General features: G+C 39.5%; 1 protein-coding gene across 9 annotated transcripts in view; it reads left to right on the plus strand.

Moving 5' to 3' along the window:
- Window positions 1-26,309, plus strand: part of wnk1b (WNK lysine deficient protein kinase 1b) — an 85,334-nt gene that overhangs the window by 50,138 nt on the left and 8,887 nt on the right. For 2 of the 9 annotated variants that reach the window (XM_067391608.1, XM_067391601.1), the window contains exons 9-26: window positions 18-202; window positions 6,694-6,777; window positions 6,976-7,011; window positions 7,620-7,766; window positions 10,223-10,290; window positions 11,383-11,539; window positions 11,635-11,751; window positions 11,941-12,048; window positions 12,487-12,541; window positions 12,636-12,779; window positions 13,326-14,410; window positions 15,746-15,826; window positions 17,096-17,182; window positions 17,987-18,023; window positions 18,142-18,212; window positions 18,306-18,802; window positions 18,904-19,106; window positions 21,171-21,371. In XM_067391608.1, the coding sequence (XP_067247709.1) occupies window positions 18-202; window positions 6,694-6,777; window positions 6,976-7,011; window positions 7,620-7,766; window positions 10,223-10,290; window positions 11,383-11,539; window positions 11,635-11,751; window positions 11,941-12,048; window positions 12,487-12,541; window positions 12,636-12,779; window positions 13,326-14,410; window positions 15,746-15,826; window positions 17,096-17,182; window positions 17,987-18,023; window positions 18,142-18,212; window positions 18,306-18,802; window positions 18,904-19,106; window positions 21,171-21,371 (3,363 nt within the window). Of the gene's footprint in view, window positions 1-17; window positions 203-3,820; window positions 5,120-6,693; window positions 6,778-6,975; window positions 7,012-7,619; window positions 7,767-9,642; window positions 9,883-10,222; window positions 10,291-11,382; window positions 11,540-11,634; window positions 11,752-11,940; window positions 12,049-12,486; window positions 12,542-12,635; window positions 12,780-13,325; window positions 14,411-15,745; window positions 15,827-17,095; window positions 17,183-17,986; window positions 18,024-18,141; window positions 18,213-18,305; window positions 18,803-18,903; window positions 19,107-21,170; window positions 21,372-23,981; window positions 24,075-25,435; window positions 25,478-26,309 lie in introns of all 9 variants that reach the window. The other 7 variants (XM_067391609.1, XM_067391605.1, XM_067391606.1 and 4 more) reach the window with 7 other exon arrangements.

A 26,309-nucleotide genomic window follows, 5' to 3' on the forward strand; every position in this document is an offset into this window, starting at 1 on the left:
GTCATATCTTTTCCTAGCAGCTGACGGGATGCTTGAGAGTGGTCAGGGTTCATCCGTGTTCTCAGAACCTCACCTCAGCCAGCTAAGCATGTCGTATAGTTCTCCTGCAACGTCACAACAGCAGCAGGTGCCTGGACAGGGCGCCTACCCTCCCAGCTCTCAAGCTCCCCAACAGCACACCGCATACCCCCAGCAGCCCATGGTAAGTTACAGAAGATGAAGGGCCAAGTCAAGAACTCACCACCTAACTAAGATCACAACAGGTCACATATTTTGCATCCTTAATCTGCTCCTATGGGGCCATTTTATGAAGCTGCCACCTACTGATGAATTCCACACTTATTATGTTACAATATTCCAGTAGCAATTTTCCAAGCAAAACAGTGATCAGTACACCACAAAACTTCTCAGAAAATTCACTGATGCACAAAGCTGTTGAAGTGCAGAAAGCAGATGGGTTTTATATTCTCAGTAGGTGCAGGGAAAGTCAAAGGAGCATTGAAATTGGGCCTAAAATAGTGGTTCTCCACCTTTTTGACTCCAAGGCCACCCATTGTCCAGCACAATATTCAAAGGATTTTTTTTTTCTTTCCATATCAAAAGACATTTTTGGTATTTCTGCTGTAATTGACAAAGTTGCTTGTTTTCAAACATTATTTATTAACATAAACTGAGAGTATTAATATATTAAATTAATTAAACAATTAATTTTGTTATTTCTGAAGTTTCAAGAATTGTATGTTATTCAATAAAAACAATATTTATTAAAGGGGAAAATATAAATATAATAAATAAATATTTAAATAGAGAAATAAAGATTAGAAATGTATAATAAAAGTATACAAAAATTAATATGAATAAAAATTATATCAGGCTTAAAATTAGAAGAACATATAAATGATAAATAAAAGCACAATAACAAAGAAACACAAGTCTTTAAATGCGCTCAGGAAAACATGTTTCTATATTGTAGTGTGCGCTTGGCCTTATTATTGACTGGTTAATTCAGAAACATGTGGCCACATGTTTGTCTTCAATCTATTAAGTTCAAATGTCTGCATCAGTTTCCATAATTTTTCATCCTGTGCAAAGTTAAGCTAATGAAGCAATACAAAGTTGAACTTCATGTAGCCGTGATTGAGTAACAAATGAATCATGAATCAATGTTGTTGTTTGACTTTTGAATATGATTGCTTTGTGGTTGCATGTATTTGGAGTTTGATGATGGTTGTTACCAGACACTAAATGAATGATGCATGAGAATGGAAAGCAAAGTCATAACGTCTACACCCTAAATGGGTTTGATTCTTTTATACAGCCTGCTCTCAGTTCTGTCTCTCTCTTTATCTCACTTTTTTTCTGAATTTCCACTTCCCACGTGTATTTGAGCTGACACTCCCTCATCATCCACTATGTATTTTAGTGCATTCTTTGGGTTACTTTACCTTATTTGTTTTTCATGTCAGTATTTTTGGTTCCTCCCAAAAAGGCAGTGCCATGTAGCAGTATATCATGCTGTGCAGACTGGCAGGCCTCCATCGCGTTTCTCTTTAGTGCCAAACTGTACGTTATCTTGACATCCGGAGCACTTAAACCATGATCAGTTCAGTGTCAATGCACACATAGATGGCATAATCCAGATCTTTCTCAGGGATTTTTAAGTTTCTCATCTCTTCTCACTTGAGTTTTGAATTAATTTACATAATTTTCCATATAGCCTGAAACACTTTTCTAAATATGACTTGTAATAATTTATTTTATAACAATGGTTTTATAAATAAATAGTCTCATCTGACCTGAAAATGCTTAATTGTTATGATAGTCTGCACAGCACTGATGACTGCTGTTTTACATTTATTTTTGTTCTTCTGTTTTTATACACAATGTGTGCTGTTTGTGGTCTTTGTTTTAACTGTAAGCAACTGTAATTTCTCTACATACTGTTTATGCTGTTCGTTATCATAAAAAATCTCAGGACGGATGTTTTCATGGACTTTGCTAACATGCATTGCAAACATGAAATTTGTATCTACATAGTAGACTTTCTGTGCTGTAGATTTCTTGCTGCTTAAGTAATGTCATTTTTAATGCCATTTCTTTAGTGGTTTATTCTTACCCAAAATATATTTTCCGGTCATGCCACACCAATTTTCTGTGTAACAACGTACAACTTGATTAGTTTCAGATCAAGTTAGAAAAGTATTACTTTAATCTCACAATCTGCAACAAAATCTGCTCACAATTCATGATTCATGAATCAGGTTTTGGTATTCTGTCACATGCAATCATTTCATAGCATAAAGGTTTCTGATAGCGTGTTGGTTATTGTAAAACTATTTTTTGCGCTTGAAATATCATGAATCATCAATTGAACCAAGCTTATTCTTTTTGTCTGACTCGTCAGCAGATATTAGATTTCATGTAACTTTTGTAGCATGTAACATGTAACCTTTGTAGGTCAAGATTTACTGTAGATCAATCTTTACTTTTTCTTTCTATCATCTTAGAATGCAATGTTAATATTTAATCTTGTATCAAATGTTTCTTTATAGTTTCCTTTTGGTTATTTGGCTTTTATTCTTTGTGTCATTTGTGTTCCATTGTGGTTAATAGACAATTCCCCTCCTTCGTCTCCAGCCTCCTCCACCTCTCCCCCGTCGTCGTGGTCGTAGCATGTCTGTTTGCGTGCCCTGCTTTTCTTCCACCTCTGCTCTATCGTGCCCTCCCAAGCCACCTTCCACCCCTCCTCCAGTTGCATCAGCCCCACTCTCACCCCGGCTGGGGAGGCCAGATGGGGAGACGTTTGCAGGCCGACTGTCTAAAGCACTGGAGAGCGTCCTGCCCCTTCACTCGGCCCCACCCCGTCGCCGTGCCAGCCTCCCAGCAATCTTTGCCAGTCCTGTATGTTAGTGTCTCCCAGTGAACCAGGATTCTCCCGCTGAGCTGGACTTGGGTAAAACCTGGGTATCTGTAAAGAATAATCTAGTGCCAATAAGAATGTAATCCAGATTGATGCAATAGAATTTAATGCTGGTTAGGCCAAATATTCACATTCATAATAGCAAAAGAATCACCAAAGGTGTGATCTAAAAATGTAAATGGTACCTTGCTTCATTATTAAATCAAAGTGTGCTATTCAGAATCCAAGAAGATTGAATTTAAACCCAAAAATCTCATAGTGCCAAGCTCTATCACGTTAACGCTAAAACTATTATTGGACTTGAAGCACATAGCTGCCGTATTTCAAAGTGCCTAGTCTCAAATCACTTAATGTTAGCCTCTTAGGAATGTTACCATTAAGCTAGCAAATAGTGGTGTGTTATGCATAATGTAATTTCACAAATTAGCTGCTGTGTAATGAATCACAAGTGTAAATAGCTTATTTATATCTCTTCTTGTAAGTTAAAGATTTAGGGTTGACAAACCTTAACAAACTACAGGTGACATTAAAATCTTTTTCAGATACCCGCGTTAACCTGGCCCACTCCGCTTGAACCCTGTGCTCACATTAAATACAGATTGGCATGAACTGCAATCATTAAAAATGGCTCCTAGGCCCCACAGCCTGTAAAGCATCTGTATTTAATTGAAATTCTGTCTCTGTCATGTTCGTACACCTCATTTAGCATTTAAACATCTCTTGATTTATTCTATTGTCATTGAGACATCTTTGCCTTATGGGATGAATATTATCTGCTGTTTTTTCACTTGTTATCTATTTATTTTCTCTCTCTTTCTGTTTTTCCTCTTGCTTTGTGAATTTTGTGATGCTGCTTTTTCTACTTCCTCACAAAGATGCTGTATGTTATTGTCACTGCAGCCACAATCAATGAGTCAGCCGTACAGTGGAGGAGGCTCGGGTCTGGTCGAGCCCCCGCTCTTTTTCCCCACCATCCCGGAACGGCCCGTCTCATTCTCCCCTCCGCCATCTTGCCCGCCTAAAGCTTTCAACGTGCAGCGCCGCAAGAGCACCTCCATCCTGGAGGCCCACACGCGTCACTTCCAGCCCGCCTACCACCGTAGCTACGGCAGCAGCCTGCACCCGTTCTCTGGCGTGGAGGCCCTGGGTGCCGGCGTCGAACCCTCCTTGTTCATGATGCCTGGGATAGCTGCTCAAAGATTGGCTGAGCCACTTCACCTACAGCCCCCGGCGGAGTCGATATACGGATATAAGGATATGAGGGCCGAGCAAGAGGAAACTGTACGCAGACTCAGCCTCAACCAGGCTGCGTTAATGGACCATCTTGAAGCCATGGCCTACGGTGGCTACCCTATGACTGCACATCAGATAAGCCAAATCAGCTTCCATCAGCAAATGCAAGCTGCTGCTGCTGCCGCCAGCTTGGCCTATGAGACTCAATCACAGCCTGGGCCAGCCTACCTGCACCCTCATGTCCAAAGCCACATGCGCTTGACGCACAGCCCCATCCCGCAACTACCTACCATGACTGTGTCTAGCTCCGCCTCTGCTCCCCAGCAAACCGCACCTGCAGATCCAGGCTATCAGACCCACTCGTTTCCCCATTCTGCACCACCCGTGCTAGCTCATACATCCGAGCCGAGCACCGCCTTTGAATTCCACATGCACAACCTGCAGGCAGACCCAGCCATGCTGGCATCCAGACTCTACCGAGCCCGTCGGGGCTCAATGGACCTTAACCTGGAGGAAGCGACTGGCAACCCGGGCTTGTGCGGTCGACTGCAGCCCGTCACCGAAGAACTGTACAGCTACGTGAGCCCGGAGCTGCCCCTTCCCCCAGGCAGCCTGCTTCTCCATGGACATAAAGAGCTCAGTCCTGAGCCTTCAAGTGACTCCATGACCTCCTCAGATGCTGGGGAGTTCCACTCACCTCCTCCTCATCCATTGTACCAACATCAAGACTGTTCTGCAGCTCAATCCATCCCACAAACTTCTTACTACAAAACAGACGGAGGGAGCAATGTCAGTGACGGACACCCACCCAGTCAACCAATGTTTCTGTTTGTTCCACCCTCTGAATCGTCCACCCTTCCATCTTCACACATCAGTGCTTTGCACAGTACCTGGGCCCGTCAACCATCCCTTCCACAGGACATCACATACCACGAGCCTGCCATGTCCCATCAGGGAGCTACCTTGGTACCTAGAAATACTCGTTCTCGTCCACCTTTCCCAAGCCCTCCCTGTCTCTATCTCAGTTACCTGATTTTTTTTGTCCCGTGGTTGTGGTTTTAACCCTCTCCAGCCATAATTTAGGGCTCAAAAAGGTTCACAAGGTGCATTGGGCAAAAAAAATGCATAAACCTGCTTTTTAAATCCCCTTGTGCTAAGATATTTCTGTATCTTCCATTAGACAGTGTGATTTGTTTTGTTTTTTTCCATTGATTTTCATTTTAGATGCCTGTTGTAAGTATTATTTTGTGTGTATGTTCATATAATTGTGTATATGATACGTGTGTTTGTACAGATATCATGCCAAACTACACATCTGTACTTGACATACAAATCTGAAATTTTCTCTGCCTCTTTGAAATTAATTTAATGATAAAGACCAACATTCAATTGTGGAAATATTTGAAGGATTAAAAGATACTTCCTTTTACAAAGAGGCTTGAATATAGGATTTGTATGACCAAACACACAGACACATACAACACAAACAGGGGGTTTAGACAGGTTTGCTTGTCTCTTTAAGGTACCTCTAATCTTGCTTTTAATGTTTCCTACAAAAAAATCATGTTTTTTTTTGTTTTGTACTTTACCTTAACAGCTGCTTTTTAGATCTGCTGCTACATTATAGTTGGCTGGAAATGGTTAAAACAGTTCTCAGTGACTTTTGATTTTCAATTTTGTCTTTGTCGAGGAAACCGCTCATGATACAGCCTCAGTAATGAACTCCCTGCACAAGAACCCAACATTTGTTGGCTACCTTTACGACATTTAACTTCATAAGCTGAGAAGTCATCTTTTAACCCTTAGAAGGCTGGCATTATCAATGTCATTCTGCAGTCCCATATTTTCTACCTCACTTTATCTTTTATCCACTGTTATTTTCATCCTCTTATCTACCAAGGCTTCTTATTTCCTGCTGCTCTCTAAGCCTCTTGCTAATAATGAATACATTTTTCAGTGTAATGCCAAGGTAAGGTGATCTACGTCTGGAGCAACTATACTTGTCTGTACCTCGTAGAAGAGAAATTGAAGGACAAGTATACTTGTAGCTTTCTAAGGGTTGCTTCTGTTGAAACTCTCCATGTGGAGGGGAAGTTGGTCAAATCGAGCCGTGTTAGTGGTCAGGTGTATTTTATGAGATGCTTCCTTGGTTATACAAACAACTCCAAATGCTTCCCTGAGTTTTTTTTTATTTATATATATAACATTCACCCAAGCTACAGAATCATGTAGAGTCACATGCATGAAGCCTGCTCACTCCCCAGCTAACACCTAGTGTTTGTTTGTTGTTTAATCGTGAGATGTGAGAGGCATACACAAAAAGTGAATGGTGACCTGAGTGCATTGCTCAGAGTATTCACATTTTGTATATGAACAGTCAGTATTTGAAAGTCATTTTTTGTTTTTGCTGTTGCCACCAATATGTTTTGACTTGTCTTTTTGTTTCTTTTCATCTCTCCACCACTGCCATATCTCTTTTTCTCTCTGTTTCTCTCTCACTTTCTCGCCTGCCCCCATATTCCACTTCATATTCGTAACAGGTGCAGGTCCCCATCCCTCAGTCTTCAAGTGCCGTGTCTATGGTTTCCTGCAGCACCCCATCAGCTGGCGCTGCTTCTCAACAGGTAAGATCAATGTGTCTGACCAATCAGAATTACCTTCCCCCGTTTCATTAGCATAAATGGAGCTCCAATATTGGCCAAGAGACCTTTTTGAGTTTTATTTTTGTTTGTTTGAATCTCTCTGGATTCTCTCCTGCGTGTGAAAGCTGTGGACATGAGAGGTGGCTTTCTCTTATGCTGTGTTGTATTTGTTTCTTATAGTATGGAGTTTACTACATCCAAGCACTCCCTTCGCAGGTAGAGAAAAACCCCATTCCTCTCTTTCTTTCTCTGCTTCTTTTTCTTTTTCTCTCTCCCTCTTTCTTACACTTACTGACCTTTCTTTTTGAACACTTTGCCTTGCCCTCTTTAGTTTTGTAATTTCATTATTCATAATGAGGTATATAAAATAATATAGTTCTGTGAGGCTTGGAAAGGAAGCTTATAAATGTAAGTATTATCACATCTTGAAGACCCAGATCAAGATCAATAAGTGTAGTTATTGAATTTAAATTAAGATGTAGTGGGTGTATGTTGGGTTGTTCTCCAAAGGTAAGTTATTGTTAAAAACATTATAAGATGTTTTAGGTTTAGCAATATGAACGTCATCTGTGACATGCTGTTGATGATTACCACAGACCATAATTTTGTCCTCTCGGTTGTAAAAACAAAAAGCAAATTTGTAGTAATGCACTTGAATGTCAAGTGTCTTCCCGATCACATAGGGATGGTAGGATATGTTGGTTGAGACCAGACTGCATGTGATCCTAAAATGTACTCGTTTTCTAAGACTTGGTGTTTCCATAAAGCCTTTGAGCCTAATATCAAGAGGTGAAGTAAATGTGAAAATGCTTACTCTCTTTTAGGCTGCTGTTCCGCAACAGGCCTCTATGGTGCTGTCATCCCAACCAGGTGTCTCGCTACCCCAACAGCAAGCTCCCCAACAGCCTCCCAGCACTGTGGTTCAGAGCAGCTCTCAGACGCAGGTCCAGCCCGGACCCCAGCCCACACAGGTACAATCAAATGTGATATAGGCAAATCAAGCATGAAATAATTAAATTATATACAATTATGTATATACAGTACAGTCCAAAAGTTTGGAACCACTAAGATTTTTTATGTTTTTAAAAGAAGTTTCGTCTGCTCACCAAGGCTACATTTATTTAATTAAAAATACAGTAAAAAACAGTAATATTGTGAAATATTATTACAATTTAAAATAACTGTGTACTATTTAAATATATTTGACAAAGTAATTTATTCCTGTGATGCAAAGCTGAATTTTCAGCATCATTACTCCAGTCTTCAGTGTCACATGATCCTTCAGAAATCATTCTAATATGCTGATTTGCTGCTCAATAAACATTTATGATTATTTTCAATGTTGAAAACAGTTGTGTACTTTTTTTTTCAGGATTCCTTGATGAATAGAAAGTTCAAAAGAACAGCATTTATCTGAAATACAAAGCTTCTGTAGCATTATACACTACCGTTCAAAAGTTTGGGGTCAGTAAAAATTTTAATTTTAATTTTTTTGAAAAGAAATGAAAGAAATGAATACTTTTATTCAGCAAGGATGCATTAAATCAATCAAAAGTGGCAGTAAAGACATTTATAATGTTACAAAAGATTAGATTTCAGATAAACACTGTTCTTTTGAACTTTCTATTCATCAAATAATCCTGAAAAAAAATATTGTACACAAATATTTTGTACAATTGTACACATTAAATGTTTCTTGAGCAGCAGATCAGCATATTAGAATGATTTCTGAAGGATCATGTGACACTGAAGACTGGAGTAATGATGCTGAAAATTCAGCTTTGCCATCACAGGAATAAATTACTTTGTGAAATATATTCAAATAGAAAACAGTTATTTTAAATTGTAATAATATTTCACAATATTACTGTTTTTACTGTATTTTTATTTAAATAAATGTAGCCTTGGTGAGCAGACGAAACTTCTTTTAAAAACATTAAAAATCTTAGTGGTTCCAAACTTTTGGACTGTACTGTATATGTATATATATAATATATATATATATATAATATGTATATATATAATATGTATATATAATATTCTATTCTTATAGAGTTATATATAATATATAAATATCTTGCTGCACTCTGAAACATTAAAAATCACTTCAGAGAAGTAAATTAGGTTGTGTATGCATTTGTCTTGACATGAAATATGGTAAATTACTGCGCAGAAGTTTTACTTTCCCTCTTTTTCTGTTTCTCTTTCTGGAGTGCCTCAGCTGTGCTTGTTTGATTGATTGATTGATGTTTTCTGGCATGTTTCTGCCTGTATGTTGCATGGTTGTCAGTTTTGTAGTGAGATGAGTTCCTCTTTTTGGTTTCCCAGTGTTTAGTGCAGATCAGTTGTTTTCCCTTTAGCTGGAAGTGCAGGTACATTGTAGTGGCACAAAAAAATGTTGTTGACTTGTGATTTATCAGATGTGAGTTGATCTCTTTCAGTTGCAAACAAGTAAATTGTGTTATATATGTTTGATGTGGTGTTGGATTTGAATTTTTTTTTTTTGAGTGTGTTGTTGACAGTGGCAGCGTTTATAGGCACTTAGAGAGGAGCCCCTCCTAACTTGATCTAATAACCATTTGGCACTAAAATTATAGTTTGTTTTTCATGTGTGTTTTGCTTGCGGTCGTTGTGATCCTCCGTTCACCCCGTGGCATGCTGTCTCCGTCATGTGGTCTGATCTTGTGATTGTTTTCCTGCGGTTTATTAAGACATCGCTCCTCTCACACATAAACTGGCCTTGCCGTCTCCATCTCCACCAGTCGGTGCTTGCAGACGCATTTCCCTCGTTCTCCATATTCCCAACCACTGATCTGACCCAGCTACCCCTCTCCTACCTCCCCTCAGCTTTGCAGTGCGGCTCTCTGCGTGCCAACTATAGCAGTTGCCCCGTTTCCTCAGCAACCAGTGCCTGAAGCGCTGACGTGCCCGGCAGCTGTGTCTGCGCCAGCCACGTCCCCGTCACTGCTGCTGCCCCATCTAGCCCAATTGGTACCGCCTCTAGTGACACCTGTGCCAACCATCCATGTGGCCACAGTCCCCTCCCCAACTGAACATCCCTGTTTGCCAGCCAACACCCCAGTGCAGGTACCTGGAATAGACCGAACTGGCCCCAAACGCATCAGTGCAGACAGTTTATGCTTACTTCATAGGGAAAGCTATTGTGTTGACATTTCATACTTCTTGTTATCTCTGTCTGTCTGGGAAGCATAGCTGCTAAGCTGTCTTCATACAGTGTCCTTTCTTTTCTTGGCTGTGAATTAAGACCTGTTTTTTTAGAAAACACAATAAAAAAACATGCAGGCTTTGCCTGAAGCAGTTGTACTTTTTATTTAGACGTAAATTTTGTTATTTCGTCTTCCTTGATCTAATTGTTTGTATCTCTTTCTTTTATAATTCCTTTTGTTTTTGCCATTTGCTGTTCCAGACACCTCATAGCGTCTCTCAAACTTTGACAACAGAGCTGTCACAACTTCAAACTCCTGCTGTGGAGAGGTAAGAAACACCATTTAGCAGATCCACAACATATAACTGTTTATCAGTAAGTGAAAAACGCAGTAGAATAGATCCAGAATACATTGTGCTTTATCAAAGTCCCTTTAAGACAAGTCAATTCCATAGACTGTAAAAAAAAAAGATGGACGACATGCCTTTACTCTGTTCCATTGTAGTAAGTGAAGCCGCCAATGTGCCAATATGGCGCTGACATCTTGAGCCTCAAATCTGCGCATAGTGAACTTGGAGCCCAAGTCTGAGCGTGAAGTGGAGCTGCGATATCAAGGTCCCACACTCTCGCAGAATCGGTTAATAATACAGAGCAACTCATTATGTCGGTGTGAAATAAACCATACTGGAAATGTAGAAACTAAAGTTAAAGCTCCAATCTCCTCCTGAAGATCCAGAAAAATGTCCGTTTGTGCTTCAGCGACTACTTTACTCAGAGAAGCTGTCAATCATGAATTTAAAAATCTGCGTTTAAACAGAAACAAACTTATTTAAAAAACGAACACTTTAACATCAGCGTGATTAAAACTGCCTAAAATGCATCTTTGGAAAAAAAACATTTGTAATTTGACTGTCTAGTTTGTCTCACGTCCCATTACATTACAAGGAGTGGGTGGGGTTTATGACCTATACTGCATTCAGCTACCTGGGGGCGATCAAGATATGCTTTGACTCCACTTTTCTGGACTTGTGTGGCCCGCTTGGTCATTTCACTCGGTGGCAATCTTTGAAATGTGACAACTATCTCATAAATTTTGTTTCTAAATGCTCGAATCATGACAAAACAAACTGCATTTTTCAGGCTGGATCAAACTAATGCGCATACAGTCCTAAGTGTGCGTCTCTATAAGGAAGCACGCGTCTGATTGTTTCTACATGAACCAAAGCTTCAGTCGGCAGCTGCAGAAACAAGATGACTTTACCAATTGGCGATTGGCTCTTATTTAGAAGGCGGGGCTTATTCCGCCATATTGCACGTTGTGCATTCTCGCATTCATAATAACAAGGGTGCACCGTCTTACTATATATAAAGTCTTTGGCTGTATTTCTGAAGTCTTCATGTGTGTTCATTTTTCCCCTTAGCGGTCATTCTGATGTGGCATCTGGGCTCAGTGATGGCAATGAAGGCGTTACGGGTGGCAGGCATGAGGGTCGTTCTGCCAAACGGCACCAGCGCAGATCAGTGCGCAGCCGTTCACGCCATGAAAAGACATCTAAGGCCAAGCTCAATGTTCTTAATGTACGTCCAATACATTGGCGTTTTTCTTTTATTGTTTTTTTATGGTAATGAAAAAACTAAAGATATTGAATAAACATCTCTCATGTTTGTGTCAGATCTCCAGCATGGGTGATAGAGTTGCGGAGTGTCAATTAGAAACACACAACAGGAAAATGGTGACTTTCAAGTTTGATCTCGATGGCGATAACCCAGAGGAAATTGCACAGATAATGGTAACTTGAAACACCAACCGCATGTTTTTAATACTGACCAGATATGCCAAATTAACTTATTTCTTTTGATCTTGTTCTATGTGACAAAAAGCTGGTGTTGAATAAAATCAAATTTCTGTTGCCAAAATACATGTTGAGCTGCCAAAACTCATTAAGAAGAGGGATTGTTTCCTTCATGTGATATCTTAGGTACAAAGTGAGTTCATTCTAGAGAGCGAGCGCGAGTACTTCATTGAGCAGATCCGAGAGGTCATAGAAACAGCTGATGAGAAAGGTGTGGAGAGAGAGCGCAGCCAGGTACGTCCTTCTAAAAAGCATCACAGCCTATAGTTTTACACCCAGTATTTCCATGCCTAGCAGTGAATAAAATTGCCATTTGCAGAAATCATAAAAAAGCTTGCATGAAAAACCATGTGTACAAATTGGGCATAAAAAACTAATTTTTATATATAGTTTTTCAACGAAATATTAGTGAAATTAGATCAAGATTATTATAGTTTAAATGCTTTTTTGATCTATTTTGTATGTGATACAATTTTTGGTGATTTTTGTTATTTTCTAACAGTAAATTAAACATTAGTGTGTTTAGATCTAGCCACTGATATGTGGCTAAAACATGAAATGTCCTTTTTTTGTTAGATAATAGTCATTTGTCTTTATTGCTATTTAACTCTGTGTAGAAGTTGAAATGATTTTTGTGAAATTGTGTACATCACAGTTAACAATATCTTACAGATGGTCAGTGATCATGAGCAGCATATGCCCACCACATCAGCGCCTCTTGAACAAGGTAGAGCTTATGATCCCAGCATGTAAAACAAGTTAATGTCCCCTGTTAATGATGTGTCAGGACTGAGGTCTTCTCTCCTCCACTTTTTGTGCAGGTGTGGCGCCTAGTTCAGCTGCCCAGGTGGTGCACTCTGCAGGCCGCAGGTTTATCGTCAGTCCAGTGCCTGAATCCAGACTGAAAGATCAGTTCTTTAGCGCACCCCCTCCCACAATCCCTCTTCGTGAAGAGCCTTCAACCTGTGAGTTTAATATGTAAAATATAATTATACAGGTTCAATTGAGTCGTAAAAATGAATAATATCTATTAGATGTATCATGTTTTTTGATTAGCAGTTTTTATTGATTCTAATAAAAAAATACTGAATAGTACATTTTTTACAGAATCAGCCCTTTAGACTAGTTATCAACACCCCCCTACAATTAAATACAACTTAAAACATTTAAATACATAATCTTAATAATAAAAAACCCTTTAAAAGCACAATTAAAATTTCAACTGTAAACATGTGCACCCCAAATAGGTTTGATATTTGTTCCATTTCTTATACTACAATTCTAAAATGCCAAACTGTTTATAAGACATATATAGATGCAACCCAATTCTGCACTCAATTCATGAAAAAATGGAGCTTCCTCTGACTTCCAGCTCCTAAGAATTATCTATCTACAAATCATTAAACTGGTTTCAATGTCTACTCTCATACCCAATACAAATAGTCTAGATTAGATGAAGTCTAAATATAAAATCATACTCATTTTTGTCTTGAATTTCTATTCTTTATCAGCTGTGTCAGCTGCAGCGCCTGCCTTGGGGCTATCTATGTCTGCGTCTGCAGTCAGTCTACAGCAGGCGTTCTCTGAGATGCGTCAAGGCCGGTTTGACCCGGGTCCCAGCACTGCACCACCAATGCTCCATGTCTCCATGCCCCCTCTGGTGCCTGCCACAACACCCTTGCCCTCTAGCACCGCCCCTGTTGTCCCTCCCCCACTGTCTTCTGAAGTGACCGCTTCACCATCTCTACCCTCAGTCTCCTTAAACCCTCCAGGGTCATCGTCTCCTCCTCCTACCCTTTCTGCCTCTGCCGTTACCTCTCCTCCAGCCCATTCACAACTCCCTCTGCCTCAAAGTCAGGTTGTACCTGCCATCATCAGTGTTATTTCCACCCCTTCCTCACTGCCAATGCCAGCTGTGCCTGCCGCCACATCCTTCCCCCAGACCACAGTCCCCATGCCTGTACCTGCCAGTACAGCCGCCCCACTCGTTCACCCTGCAGCTCCAATGGGATCTGGCAGTGGTGAACAGCCACCCATGCCCTGCACTTCAGCTCAGCTCACACCAGCCGCCATCCCCACCACAGCCATCCAGACGCCACAGCTTGCACCATCTACCATCCCCGACACGGTTATTCCCGTCTCGGCAGCTCAGTCACAAGTGCCCACCCTTCAGCCGGTTACCACCAACATACCAGTAGTACAGCCCACGCCCGTGCACAGCCAACCTCAGACCTCCACCGTGGCCAATCAAAGTCATGCACATTGTGTGGAATGTGACAGCGACCCGCAGGGAAAGGGTGTCGATGACATCCAGGCTCTGGATAAGAAGCTGCGGTCGCTCTTCATGGACCTTGGCTCTGGTCCGCCCTCTGCCCAATCTGATATCACATCTGACCCCATGGCCGCAAGTGTCCCTGGCACCTCTTCTCCAACTGCCTGTGCCACCCCTAGCGGCACCCCTCTCCCACCCTCTAGTTTACCCCTCAACTCCTCCGGTCAGCCCACGGGCTCTCCAATGACCTCCATGGGCAATGGCTCCACACCAGTCGGCTACAGTCAGACGACTCCATCCAAAGCGCCATTATCAAGACTACCGGTGAGTGACCAGTTGATCAACAGTCATAAAAATAATGTCACAATTCAAATTAGCTCCAGTTTTACGTCATGGCCCTGTTTCCACCTGTTGGTATTAAGAGGAGTTTTGGTAGATCGGATCACAAGTGGATGACGCTAAATACAGGTATAAATGGGGTTTGAAACGTTTTGAGCTTGTCCACTTTTGACCACTTTCAGAGGTAGTTGAAAACGCATTTGACTGTATTGCTTTCATAGTTGAAACGCTCATGTGGTCGAATGTGTTCGAACAGCCACTAAAGACTCCTATTCTCCACCAGTGTTTTGGGCTAGATTTGGGCTACTTTATCACTGTTGCCGCAAGTTGTTTTTCATATCCGTGGGTTGAAGCGACCCCAAAAAACATATTTAGCCCCAGGAATGCGAATTTTACCAGGGGATCCCCATCAAAAACGCATAGTTTACCCCTCAGACTGTGATTTTGACCGTGACACATCACAAAATGCGATTGGGCTAGTTTTGAGTAGCAATTGCGCGGGATTGTTGTGAAAACCTGACAACCTTGCCTACTGCCTACTCTCTGCCTGCTGACTTAATGGGTAAACATTATGTAAAGTGTGCTAGCCAGATGGGATTTAAACTTTTTCGGCTAAAGACCAAGCACAATGTTCTCTCACAATTGATTTCTAACACACACTCAGTGTTCGGCCGTCTTTCGGCTGTCAGGGCAGACACGAAAGTTGTTGATCTCCATGTTTTTCCGTCTTCATGGGCACGTTCATATGTAAATTGCGTGAGCTTATTTTGTCCATTAGATTGAAAGATCTGAAAAAACCCTTACATTTACCCGCCCATAGTTCCTCTTCTCGAAGAAATCAGGACATAAGTGGTTGAAAGTGGACATAAGAGGCGAATTAAAAAAACACCAGGTGTAAACGGGAATCCTCATCCACTTGTAATCCGATTGACCAAAATGCATCTTAAGGTGGAAACAGGGCCCATGGTACATGGTTAAAACACTTTTCATCACTTTTTAACCGCCCTTCTCTCAAACCCCTAACTGCTGTGTATAAAAACTGGATGATTTTGTAGTCAACCCAATTTCTGCATGGCTGTTGAGTTTCATGACTGACAAAATGCATGACATAGTAGTCCTATATGAATACTATATAACTCAACTGACACTTTTCTGTAATATTATAACAAAGCTCTAGTCATATTTTGTGTACAGCTTTGAATAATTCCCATATATAACTCTCAGGCTTATGCTGCACGTAGCTTGTGGCAGTTCATCGGCACCTCTGCCAGCTCTCGTTCTTTACAGTGCTTTAGTTTCTCTTCCGTCTTCATTCATTAGGTGTTGCCTGTCGGCCCAGATCAGGCTGGCACGCCGCCCACAGAGCACCTACCACCCTTCCCAGGACCTTGTTTAACTCAGGTGCCCTTTTCTTCTTTCTCTTTCTGCCTCACTCTGTTTTTATATAGTGGCATTCCTGTAAAACACGCAGAGCATGAGTAAAGATTTTTAATCGTATAAGAATCAAACCACTGCATGGCATAGCTTTCCTTTGAGGCCAGTTAGGAGCATGACCTGTGACACTCATTAACTCTGACTTGCTGCTCTTTTTCTTTTTCTCTGCCGTTGATGGGTGGAGAACAGGAAGAATGTGATTTAAGAAAACAACAGGACACATTTTCAGTGTGTTTTGTCTCTTTTTGTGGTATTATTGGGACTGTAATAAAAACCGCAAACTCATTTGTTAATAATTACAGCTCTGGAAAAAATTAAGAGACCACTCAGAAATCAGAAAATCAATGTTAAGTGGTCTCTTAATATTTTCCAGAGCTGTATACTTATTTTATGAAAGGGAATATAAAGGTGCTTTTTGTCCCCTTGTGAGATTTTAAAGAAAAAGCTGCTTTACAATAGCAGTAATTCTAATTTGATTGAGTAGATTGCATTTGCTTTAAAAAAAATAATAAAAAATTGTCTCTTTAATTATGTTTTCCTTATTTTTACATGTTAATGTTAAATTTGCCCTTTGTTTTGTTTTCAACTTATCCTCTACCCAGATTGTTTGACTTCCCTTTTTTTAATTAAATTCTTAAGGATTTCAAGTAGTCAAAAGTGGTTCTAAGTGAAACATCAGTGCATGTTGTGGATGAATTTCGATTTTAGACGATCCTCAATTAATCAAAGTAATTTGGATGTTATATAATTTTCCTCACTCCAAATTGAACCCTGCTTGCATTCACGTCATACTCGGAGAAGGTCCTTTCCGTTCTACTTAAGGCGATTCATACTAAATCTAAGAGACTTTTTTATAATCCTGTAGATTGTGATATTTTTCATCCATCACTTTTGAATTGAAAACTTACTGTGATGGCACTCAGCCGCGAGCCAACCTGAACAAAACATTTCAGGAACCGCAGAGCGTGGGCCAATTAAAGGATTTACTCTCCATTTCATGTGGAACATGAAAGGAAGCCTCAGCTTGGATTAAAAGCATTCATTTCTTCCAGGCAGTGGTCATCTGACCCTTTACTTACTGTAAGAGATCGTCTCATGCAGAAATTAATTAGATACACGGTTCCTCTGCTGTATTTGTGTGCACATGCCATGAGTAATAAGTGTTTGTACGAGTCTGCGTGTGTAAGTTTGTTGGGGCTAAGTGAACCTAACTAATTGCCGAAATGGATTATTTAGTCCCAGCAGCCCCTGGAGGATCTAGATGCCCAGCTGAGACGGGCACTGAGTCCAGAGACCGTTCCAATCAGCAATGTCACGCACCAGGTACACGCACACCAACAGAGGTCTGGCCGAAAAACACCAGCACACGTGTATTAAGTGCCGGATCTGTCTGATTTGATTTATTGCAGTTAAACTTTCGCGCTGGAACTTTCCATACACAAAAAAAGAAAAAAAAAGAAAAAAGAAGCTGTTCTCAAACCAGAATTACCTCCTCAAATCTCAGTTGAAACAGAGAAAGCATGTAACCCAAAGAATAATTGATACAAATAATTAATAATGTAAATAATTTAAATGTACCCTTTATTATCTTTTATTTGTGCAACAAACTTTAACTTTTTAAATACATTTTTATATATGTATATTATTTTGTTTACATAGGTAAATTTTACCTACCTATACATTTTATGCATAGATATCTAGAGAGATATTTATATGTACCCTACACTAATATTGCTTTATTATAGTTATTCATTTTTTAAATAATTTAAGTGGTAACACTTTACAATAAGGTTCCATTAGTTAACATAACATTAGGTAATGCATTAAGTAATAATATCTAACAATGAGTAATACATTTGTTACGGTATCTGTTAATCTTTATTAATGTTAGTTAATAAAAATACTGTTAGTTCATGTCAGCTCAGGTCCATTAACTAATGTTAACTTTTGACTTAATAATGAATTGGTAAATGTTGAAATTAACATAAAGTAAGATTAATACATGTCATTTTCAGTGTTCATGTAAACTAATGTGGCTAACAAATGAAACCTTACTGTAAAGTGTTACCATTTAAATTGTGCTTTATCTACATGTCTGTAATCTGATTCTCTTTTTCTTACCTGTAGTCATCTCTTACTGGGATGCCACCTGGAGGACAGCCAGGTATGTGCTACCACTATTCTTTAAACACAACAGCTAGTAAAACGCTAAGCCTGTTCATGTTTCTCATTTTACATGAGCTCAATATCAACTCTGCTTATTAATGATGATGCTATTTCAGTTCCGTTTTCTCTGGAAGATGAGCAAGCAGCTGCACCTACAGTTGGAGCATACAAACTGGGACGATTCCAGGTACTTCGCATTTGCAATGTGATGACAGGAACAGGATGTTCATAGTGTTTGTGTATGACATCAGGTGACACTCTTGTTCTCTCTCTTGCTCAGGTGTCAGTGGCTCCTGATGAGAACACCTCGCAGGCTCCCACAGGCTCCCATGACTCATCCTCCACATCTTCTTCCTCCACCACCACCTCCTCTTCATCATCCTCCTCCACTCTCTCTAGCCCTGAGAACACACTGCACCGAACCTCCTCTCCCCTCAGAGACGCGAGAGCAGATGTCGTCGACGGCCTCCCTGCTCTTCCCAACCAGATGGAAACCCACCCTCAGCCCACCACCATTGGCCGTTTCCAGGTTACCACCAAAACAGACACAAAGGTGGGGCGTTTCTCAGTGAGCAAAGCACAGGATGAGGCTGCAGCAGCTAGCTTACAACCCCCAGAACCCCAGCCAGCACCTCAAGCCCATCCAGCCGTGGGCAACGGTCCAGCCCAGAGTCCCGGGAGCCTCAACAACTCTGTCAGCTCCTACTTCAGCAGCGACAATGACTCGGAGTTTGAAGATGAGGACTTTAAGAGAGAAGTCAACAAGCTGAGGGAGAAGTATGTTTGTTTTTGATTAATACATTGTAACAGGAACTGGGACAGTGTAACCTTGGTGAAAGTTATGCGGTGTAATTGTGCTTTCTTTGTTTTACTCCCAGGCACATGATAGAGAGTCAGGCTTTGTACACTCGACAGAAGGCTGAAATTGATGCCCTTTTTGCCCGATTGGGCAAAGTTCCACCCGCCATGGTCAACCCACCTGTGGTGAACCCAGCTGGCCGCAGACGACGTCCCACTAAGAGCAAAAGCAGCAAATCCAGCCGCGGTAGCTCCCAGGGCAGCAAGAGTCCTGTACAGCCAGGTATTCACTTTTTTCGTTTTGCCTTTTTGTGCAGATCAATTGACAATTTTTGGGAATACAAAATATCCTTAAGAATGTTCTTATCTTTTTTTCTCAAGATTGTTCTAAAGACAAAACCTAAAGGAATTTTATTTTAAAACATCGTGTAGGGCCCTATGAAATCAATTTATTTTTTCCCCAAATTCCTTTTTCCATTTTAATTTTTTTTTTTTTATTGTTTTTAAGGGATAAATAAAATTTTAGTAATGCAAAAAAGCATGTCTAATTAATTTGAAATCATGAATCATTCAATTTAACAACATTTTTTTTAAAAGTTTAACAAAAATTTAATTTTTATGGCCCTATGAAATACGTTTCTCTTTTTTTTTCTCAAAATCAGTTTTATTTTTACCAAATTCTGTTGTCTGTTTTAAGTTTTCTGGATTGCATTTTAATGGTTTAATTAAATTTTAATAATCGAAAAGCATGTCTAATTAATTGATTTCATAAAAACACAAATTATTTATTTATTTTTATTCATTTCTGTGAAATGTTTTATTTTTTCAGGAACCCTGTGTAGTAGTGTATTTTAATTTTTCTGGCAATCAAATAAATGCATAAAACATTAATTTAATTTATCTTTTAATCATATGACATTAAACAAACTTTTTTGTCAAACAAAGTGCTGCACAACAGAGCTTTACTGTTAAAATTAAAACATGGAAGAATAATTTTGATTATTCCTTTAAAAACAAAGATTTGATAATATTAATAATTTATTATTATTATTGTTATAAGTGTTAGTATTATTATTACATTGAGACATGACTAAATTCTACTGTACAACAGTAATATTTCTGTCACAATTTCTTTAAGTTAGACCGAACTTTTATTTTGAAGGGTTGCCATGAAGACCTTTGAATTTCTGTGTTTATGATATGACGATAGTTTTTTATCAAATGAAAGGGTAAAATGCTGATGAAGTGACTCTCAGAACGGCTCTTTAGTTCATGCATTCATGTCTTAACATAGTGAGGTGGCAGAGGCTGAAAACACCACCAGCGCCTCAGTGTATGTGTGGTAATTGAAACCACACGTTTGCGCCACTCATTCACACAGAGACACGCAGAACATGCAGGATTCATATTTAATCATAGAGTTTTTTTGTGGTTTAATATTCACAGACACTAGTCTATATCACGATTTGACTCAAGTGTACTGACCTACTTTTTATTTATTCATCATCAAATTTTGCCAATCCCGTGACATTCTGCATTATACAGTAAATTCCATTTTTATGACTGGATTCCGTGATTCAGTCCACATTTATGCATTGCGGAAATCATAGGGCCCTAATTGTAAATAACTTCTTATAGTTAGGATATCCTCCAATAGGGCTTTTCACACTTGAGTTAACCCTGGGTCATTGTACACCCCGGATAAATTTAATCCTGGGTTATCTTGCTTCACATTTCACACTGCTGATAATTTACCCGGGGTTAACAATTAATCCTGGGTATTCATAAAATGACATTTCTTACTGTACATTCTGGTTAACGTTCTTATTTGAATATTTATGGTGTCAGTGTCATTGATTGGATGACTGCAGCACATTACCCGTTTACATAAAGTTTCTCATATCATCCAATATTATATATTGCCAACTGTTATCAAGTTTTTCCTTAATGGAATTTTCAGAGTACAAATATAAGAATTAAACAGTCTCTTTTTCACTCCCATTTGATACTTTCCCATGCTAACCCGCTTCTAAATTACAAGTGTGAAACGTTCCTTTACCTGGGGATAAAAGCGGAACAACAGTAAACCAGGGTTAAACAGTGTGAAAAGCTCTTTTGTGTCTTAAATCTTAAATTTTCTTCATAAGAATAAAAAGATGTACTTATTATGTAAAATAGTTAAGAACGTCTCAAGAACTGCACTTAATGAACATTCTTCTTAGAATTTCTTACAAAACTACTTTCTTCAGAAAATTTTTGTGGATCTTATCAACTTCAAAACTTTGTTTGCGTCTTGTGTCCTGGCTCTGATCAGGGCTTCTATATGTTTTTGTGTGTGGTCTTACAGCAACCAGCACTTTATCAGCGCAGAGTGCTCCCTCCGTGTACCCACCCCAGCAGGCCTTCCTGGCCCCTGGGGGGATGATAGATGGGGGGAGTAGCCCTCTGCTCCAATCCTTCAAGCCCTCCCCCTCTAATGAGAACCTGTGCTCCGCTTACACCAGTGACGCCACGCTCTCTGCCCCCAGTCTGTGTGTCACCTCGCAAGGTAAAAATAAATAAACACATCACAGCCCTTAGCCTGACCCTGTGCTTTTTTTTTTTACACAATTATGGGTAAGCAATGAGCAGAAAAAAACATTCTCATAACATTCTCAGTTTTCATCGATAACAATATCACACTAGGGTTGTCACGATAGCATAAAAATGTCTTACAACACTATACCAGCTGAATTATCGTGCTACCAAGTAGTATCGCGATACTGTGCAGTATTGTGTTAATTTATAATTCAAATCTACAAAATGAACCAAACTTTCATAAATTCATAATGTAAAAGAAAACAGACCAGATTTTCCTCTGAATACTTCATTAATGAGCAGCATTTAGCAACATCTTGTCCAACAAAAGAAAACATTTAATATCATGTTTTACTCCAAACTCACTTCATAACGACAGTTGAACATCCTTCTGTGAGATGATGTGTCTACCACAGGATGGTAGTCATGTGTTTATTAGTCATGTTTAATTAATCAAAGTGTTTCAATCTTCTGTTTATTCAGCTATAGCCATATGATGCGTGTTATCTTCTTCTGCTGCAGGGCATATTTTGAGTTTCTGCCAAGAGCGCCCTCTGGCTTTCAGATGGAGAAGTATTTAATACTGATCACAGAGCCGTACAGCTCTGACAAGTTGTGCATTACATAATCGCAGCCTTTGCCAAATCGCATGCGATTTTATCGCGATAAATTGTGCAGCCCTATCGCAAACTTTTCTAGAAGCGAACTATTACACCTGTGATGCTTGAGCTGCTATATTTTAAAATCATTTCAAACTTTTTTGTTTTAATAAACTGCAGTGCAAACAACTCAATCTCATTGATGCTAAATTAACTGAAGCATGGTGAAAAGCTCAATAAGGAGCTAATTCTACACAGCATTTACTACACAGGCAACAGAGACAGAAAGGCAACGGCACTCAAAAAACTCTCTTGTAATGTTTTTGCAGTCATGCATGTTCAAATGAATGTTTTAAATAGTGTTTACAGCACTTACAGCATTCCTTATTGTACTACCATATTGACTATACTACAGTTTAAAAAATACAGTGCGCCAGTATATCGCATTTAGGGGTGTGATGAGATCTCGTGCCACGAGATTAAAATGTGACTAGATTTCTCGTCAAGGCGAAAAGCTGTCTTGTGATATTGCCATGACGGAGTGTGAGGGTGAAACTAGCATAGAAAATGCCACCGCTATGTTTACATTACGCCTCCACTGTCATTAAATCCGATTCAGTTGTATAATGGTCGCTTCAATCACATCCAGCTCATCCAACACAAGCAGCAGAGCCGTATGTAGCAGAAATCAGAGTTCACTGATCACGTGACGAGAGTAAGTGACGAGATGACTGACAAGACCATGGCGGAGGATTTGCTGCACAGTAGAGCCTAAGCGTCTGACAAATGTCTTATCTTATAGAATGCACACTCAGAACCACCGTTCCCTATTCGCAGAGTACGCACGATCGCAAAAGTGAAAGTAAAATGGGAGCGTGCTTTCAATTGCAATTTCAATACACCGCATTTTAAAAGCGGCTCCCTGATGCGTGCAATTATCTCCCAATATGAAGGCTATCTTAGGCTGGGCTGTGTAGTTGTAACCATCTCTTAGCTCTGTATCATGCTTGAAGAAAAATTTGAGAAGAGAAAACTGAGCAAACTGTCTTGTCACACCCCTAATCGCGATACTGCCGTAGTACCAGTATACCATGCAACCCTATATCAAACTGCGCACATTTTTATGTAAATCACAATATGAAACTTTTAAACCATATTTTAACTATTGCATTGAAATAAATCTATAATTTATTGCAATTACAATAAAATATATTTATAAAAATACTGTTTTGTGGACAAGAAAAATGTATTTAAAAAAAGATTTTTTATTCAAACAGGTTATGGTTTCTCTCTATTTAGTTAAAATTGGTAAGCATTTTGAAACAAGGGACAGCTGTTGGTGTTTCGCCTTCTTCGTTGCAAATTTATTCCAAATATATGGTATATATAACTAATTTCAACTCTTATATCACCCACTTCTAAGTAACATAGTATATACACTGTTGGATTTGTCATTTTTGGATGTTTTAGTAACATAAACCAACTGTGGCCTGTGAGTCTTCCCTGTTTGAGGAGAAAACTTCAGGATCACACAGTGGGAAGAAATTGGATTTCTGAACTTTCGTCAGGCGCTCATGAATTTTGTGGTATATATCGGCCCTATTTCTGGTGGTACAGGTTGAATCGAATCTTAGCGTAGGAATATTTGCTTTGCCCATCTGAGAAAGCGCACGCTTTGATTTGGATGAAGCTGCAGGGCTGATGCTTGCGCCTCCAGGGGACGCTTTTCCTCCCCTCCTCTTCCGTGCAGCTCGATGCTCACCCACCCAGGGCCACTCCTCCCCTCCTTCACCTCCTTCACTCTCTCTATCTGTCAGGAATTCATGGCTTACTGACCTCTGTTACCATTCTCACTGTGTATTTGTGTACGTTTCCTTTATCTCTCTCTCTCTCTCTTCTATCTGCTCCATCTCTTTCTTTCTTTCACTGTCTCTTGCTCCTTTCCATCTCTCTCTTTCTCTTTCCCTCTTTTTGTACCACAGGCTGTGTAAAGTTCAGCTGTGGGTCGGAGAGAGTGACCTTCAAACCAGGTGGCAGGAGGACGCGTTTTCTGAGTACGCCCTGCTTGGCTCTTTGTGTGTAACGCTTTTTCTTTTGTCTCTTTCCTACAATGTCATATGATTAGTTCTTATTCTGCCAAGCCTTCTGACTGGCTGATCATCTCAGACATTGTGTTATAAATCTTAAAAACAACTTATGCTCATTGCTAAACAGTTCATATCCAATAATCCACTAGTGTAACCTCTGAGGTCCAATAATTATTTCTAATTATTTTTAATTGTTTATGATGGTCACTTTGTCATTTGCATTATTAGTTTTAATATTTTCCGTCATATATGCTGAAGTTTGGTTTAACACAATAACAAAATTGCTTAAGATTAATTAATTACTAATAATTTAAAGGATTAATAACATGCTGCATTTGACAGTTTCCCAAAGCTGTACAGCTTGTATTTTAGCAGTTATCTCAAGTAGTTTAAACAGTAAATTCTGAAAGTGGGAGTGTTCCCATCACTTTCACAACGAGATCACGGCAGATTGTGTAAAATGAAAAGCGTAAAAATAGTTTATTGTTACCAGTGTTATTTTAGTATAATTTATATACTTAGTATTTAATAATATTTTGAATTAGCTTTTTTTATATTTTCATTTTATGCGCTTTTGTCATTTTTATTCGTTTTTTAGATTTGTTTAACTTTTTTATTTTTAATTTATTTTTTCAGTTTTATTAATTTTCATCTTAAATGTAAAGTTTTTCATGTAATATTTTATATTTTAATTAATTTCAGCTTTATTTGTTACCAAAAAATGGATTTTTAATAGTTTTAATCTTAGTTAACAGTAACACTGATTGTTAGTTCATGATATTTGCTGTAACGCAAATACAAATTGAACCTTGATCAAACAATAATGACATATCAATGAATGTGCTGAAACATGGCTCGTGTTTATCAGTATCGATTGGCCTTTCTTTTTCTGACACATGCAGTGTGATCCTGCAACTTACTATTCTCATTTCCTCATATAATTACGTAATAATTTATAATCTCACTTTCATTATTTAAATCTTTCGAAAGGAGTGAACAGCTGACATAATGATTCAAGGCATTCTAGGCAAGTCACTACATATATTTTACAGTCTTCTGAATTTTCCCTTAGTTTTTTATTTATTAAAAGAAAAAACACAGTTTACGTCCCCTAGCTCAAGCACTTTCACACATCGTCTCAGCTCAGCACAGTCTTCTTTGCAAACTTGTCTTCAGTTATCTCCTCTCACAATGTGAATACACCCGATCACCGGCTTTGACCACAGACCCAATAGTCACAACCACATGAGACTAGCATGTTCTGATACACTCCCATAATGCACTGTGTTGGACGTGGACTTACTGCACCACTGATTCTCTCCAATCTCACCGTTCTCTCCATGCTTCAGGGAAGATGGTGAAAAAAGTGTGCCCCTGCAACCAACTCTGTAGTAATTATCTCTCTTTTTTACATCCTCCCACTCCCTCCCTCCCTCTCTTTCCTGTCGTCACCTCTCGCTTCATGTCCTGTGGCCTGTTGAAGCTAGTTTCCTTGTTAAGCTCTCAGGTTGATTTGAGCATTTCTTCCCTGTGATGACCCATTCATGTTTTTATAAGTATAGCATGCCACATGTTTTCACTCTTAAATTAAACATATGCACCACCCTAAATTTGATTTCCACATGAAAACGAGATCTCCAACCAGAAATTGTTTACCGAACATGCATGTTTTTAAAACTGGTGGCACTCTCGCAAAACGCCTCACCATGCGACGACGCCACACTCGGCATCAGACCGACTAATGCACTCTAAATGGACCCGTCTGAGCACTCATCCCATTATGCACAAGCCAATTTGAAGCCCCAGACTCCCTTCTGCACTCTTCTTTATCCCCTTAAGACTCATCCCGCTTACTGCACATCGACCTCATCCTGTTTGGATGGAGATTCCCACCCATTACAAGGGTATAATGAGGCCTGGCTGATTTTCTCCCTCATTGTGCACAAGGCTTAATCACTGTCCAATGCACAAGCTACCGTATTGAGGGTTTACAGCTCACATTTTGCACATAGAAAGGTAGGTTTTCACAAACAGAATACCAAGATCCTCCCATGTTATTGAACAAACTGAATGGAAGTCATCCAGTAAATGCTGAAGTCAAGCTGTGTGTGGAGCCTAAATCTCTCCTTCACTCCTTTTTCACCAGGTGGTGCTGGTGCTTGTCATGTGGATATTTCTTTCCACATCTATATCCTAGTTGTATGAATATTCTAAAATCCACAA

The sequence above is a fragment of the Chanodichthys erythropterus genome, chromosome 8 (genome assembly GCF_024489055.1).
Source record: "Chanodichthys erythropterus isolate Z2021 chromosome 8, ASM2448905v1, whole genome shotgun sequence".
NCBI classification, from domain to species: Eukaryota; Metazoa; Chordata; class Actinopteri; order Cypriniformes; family Xenocyprididae; genus Chanodichthys; species Chanodichthys erythropterus.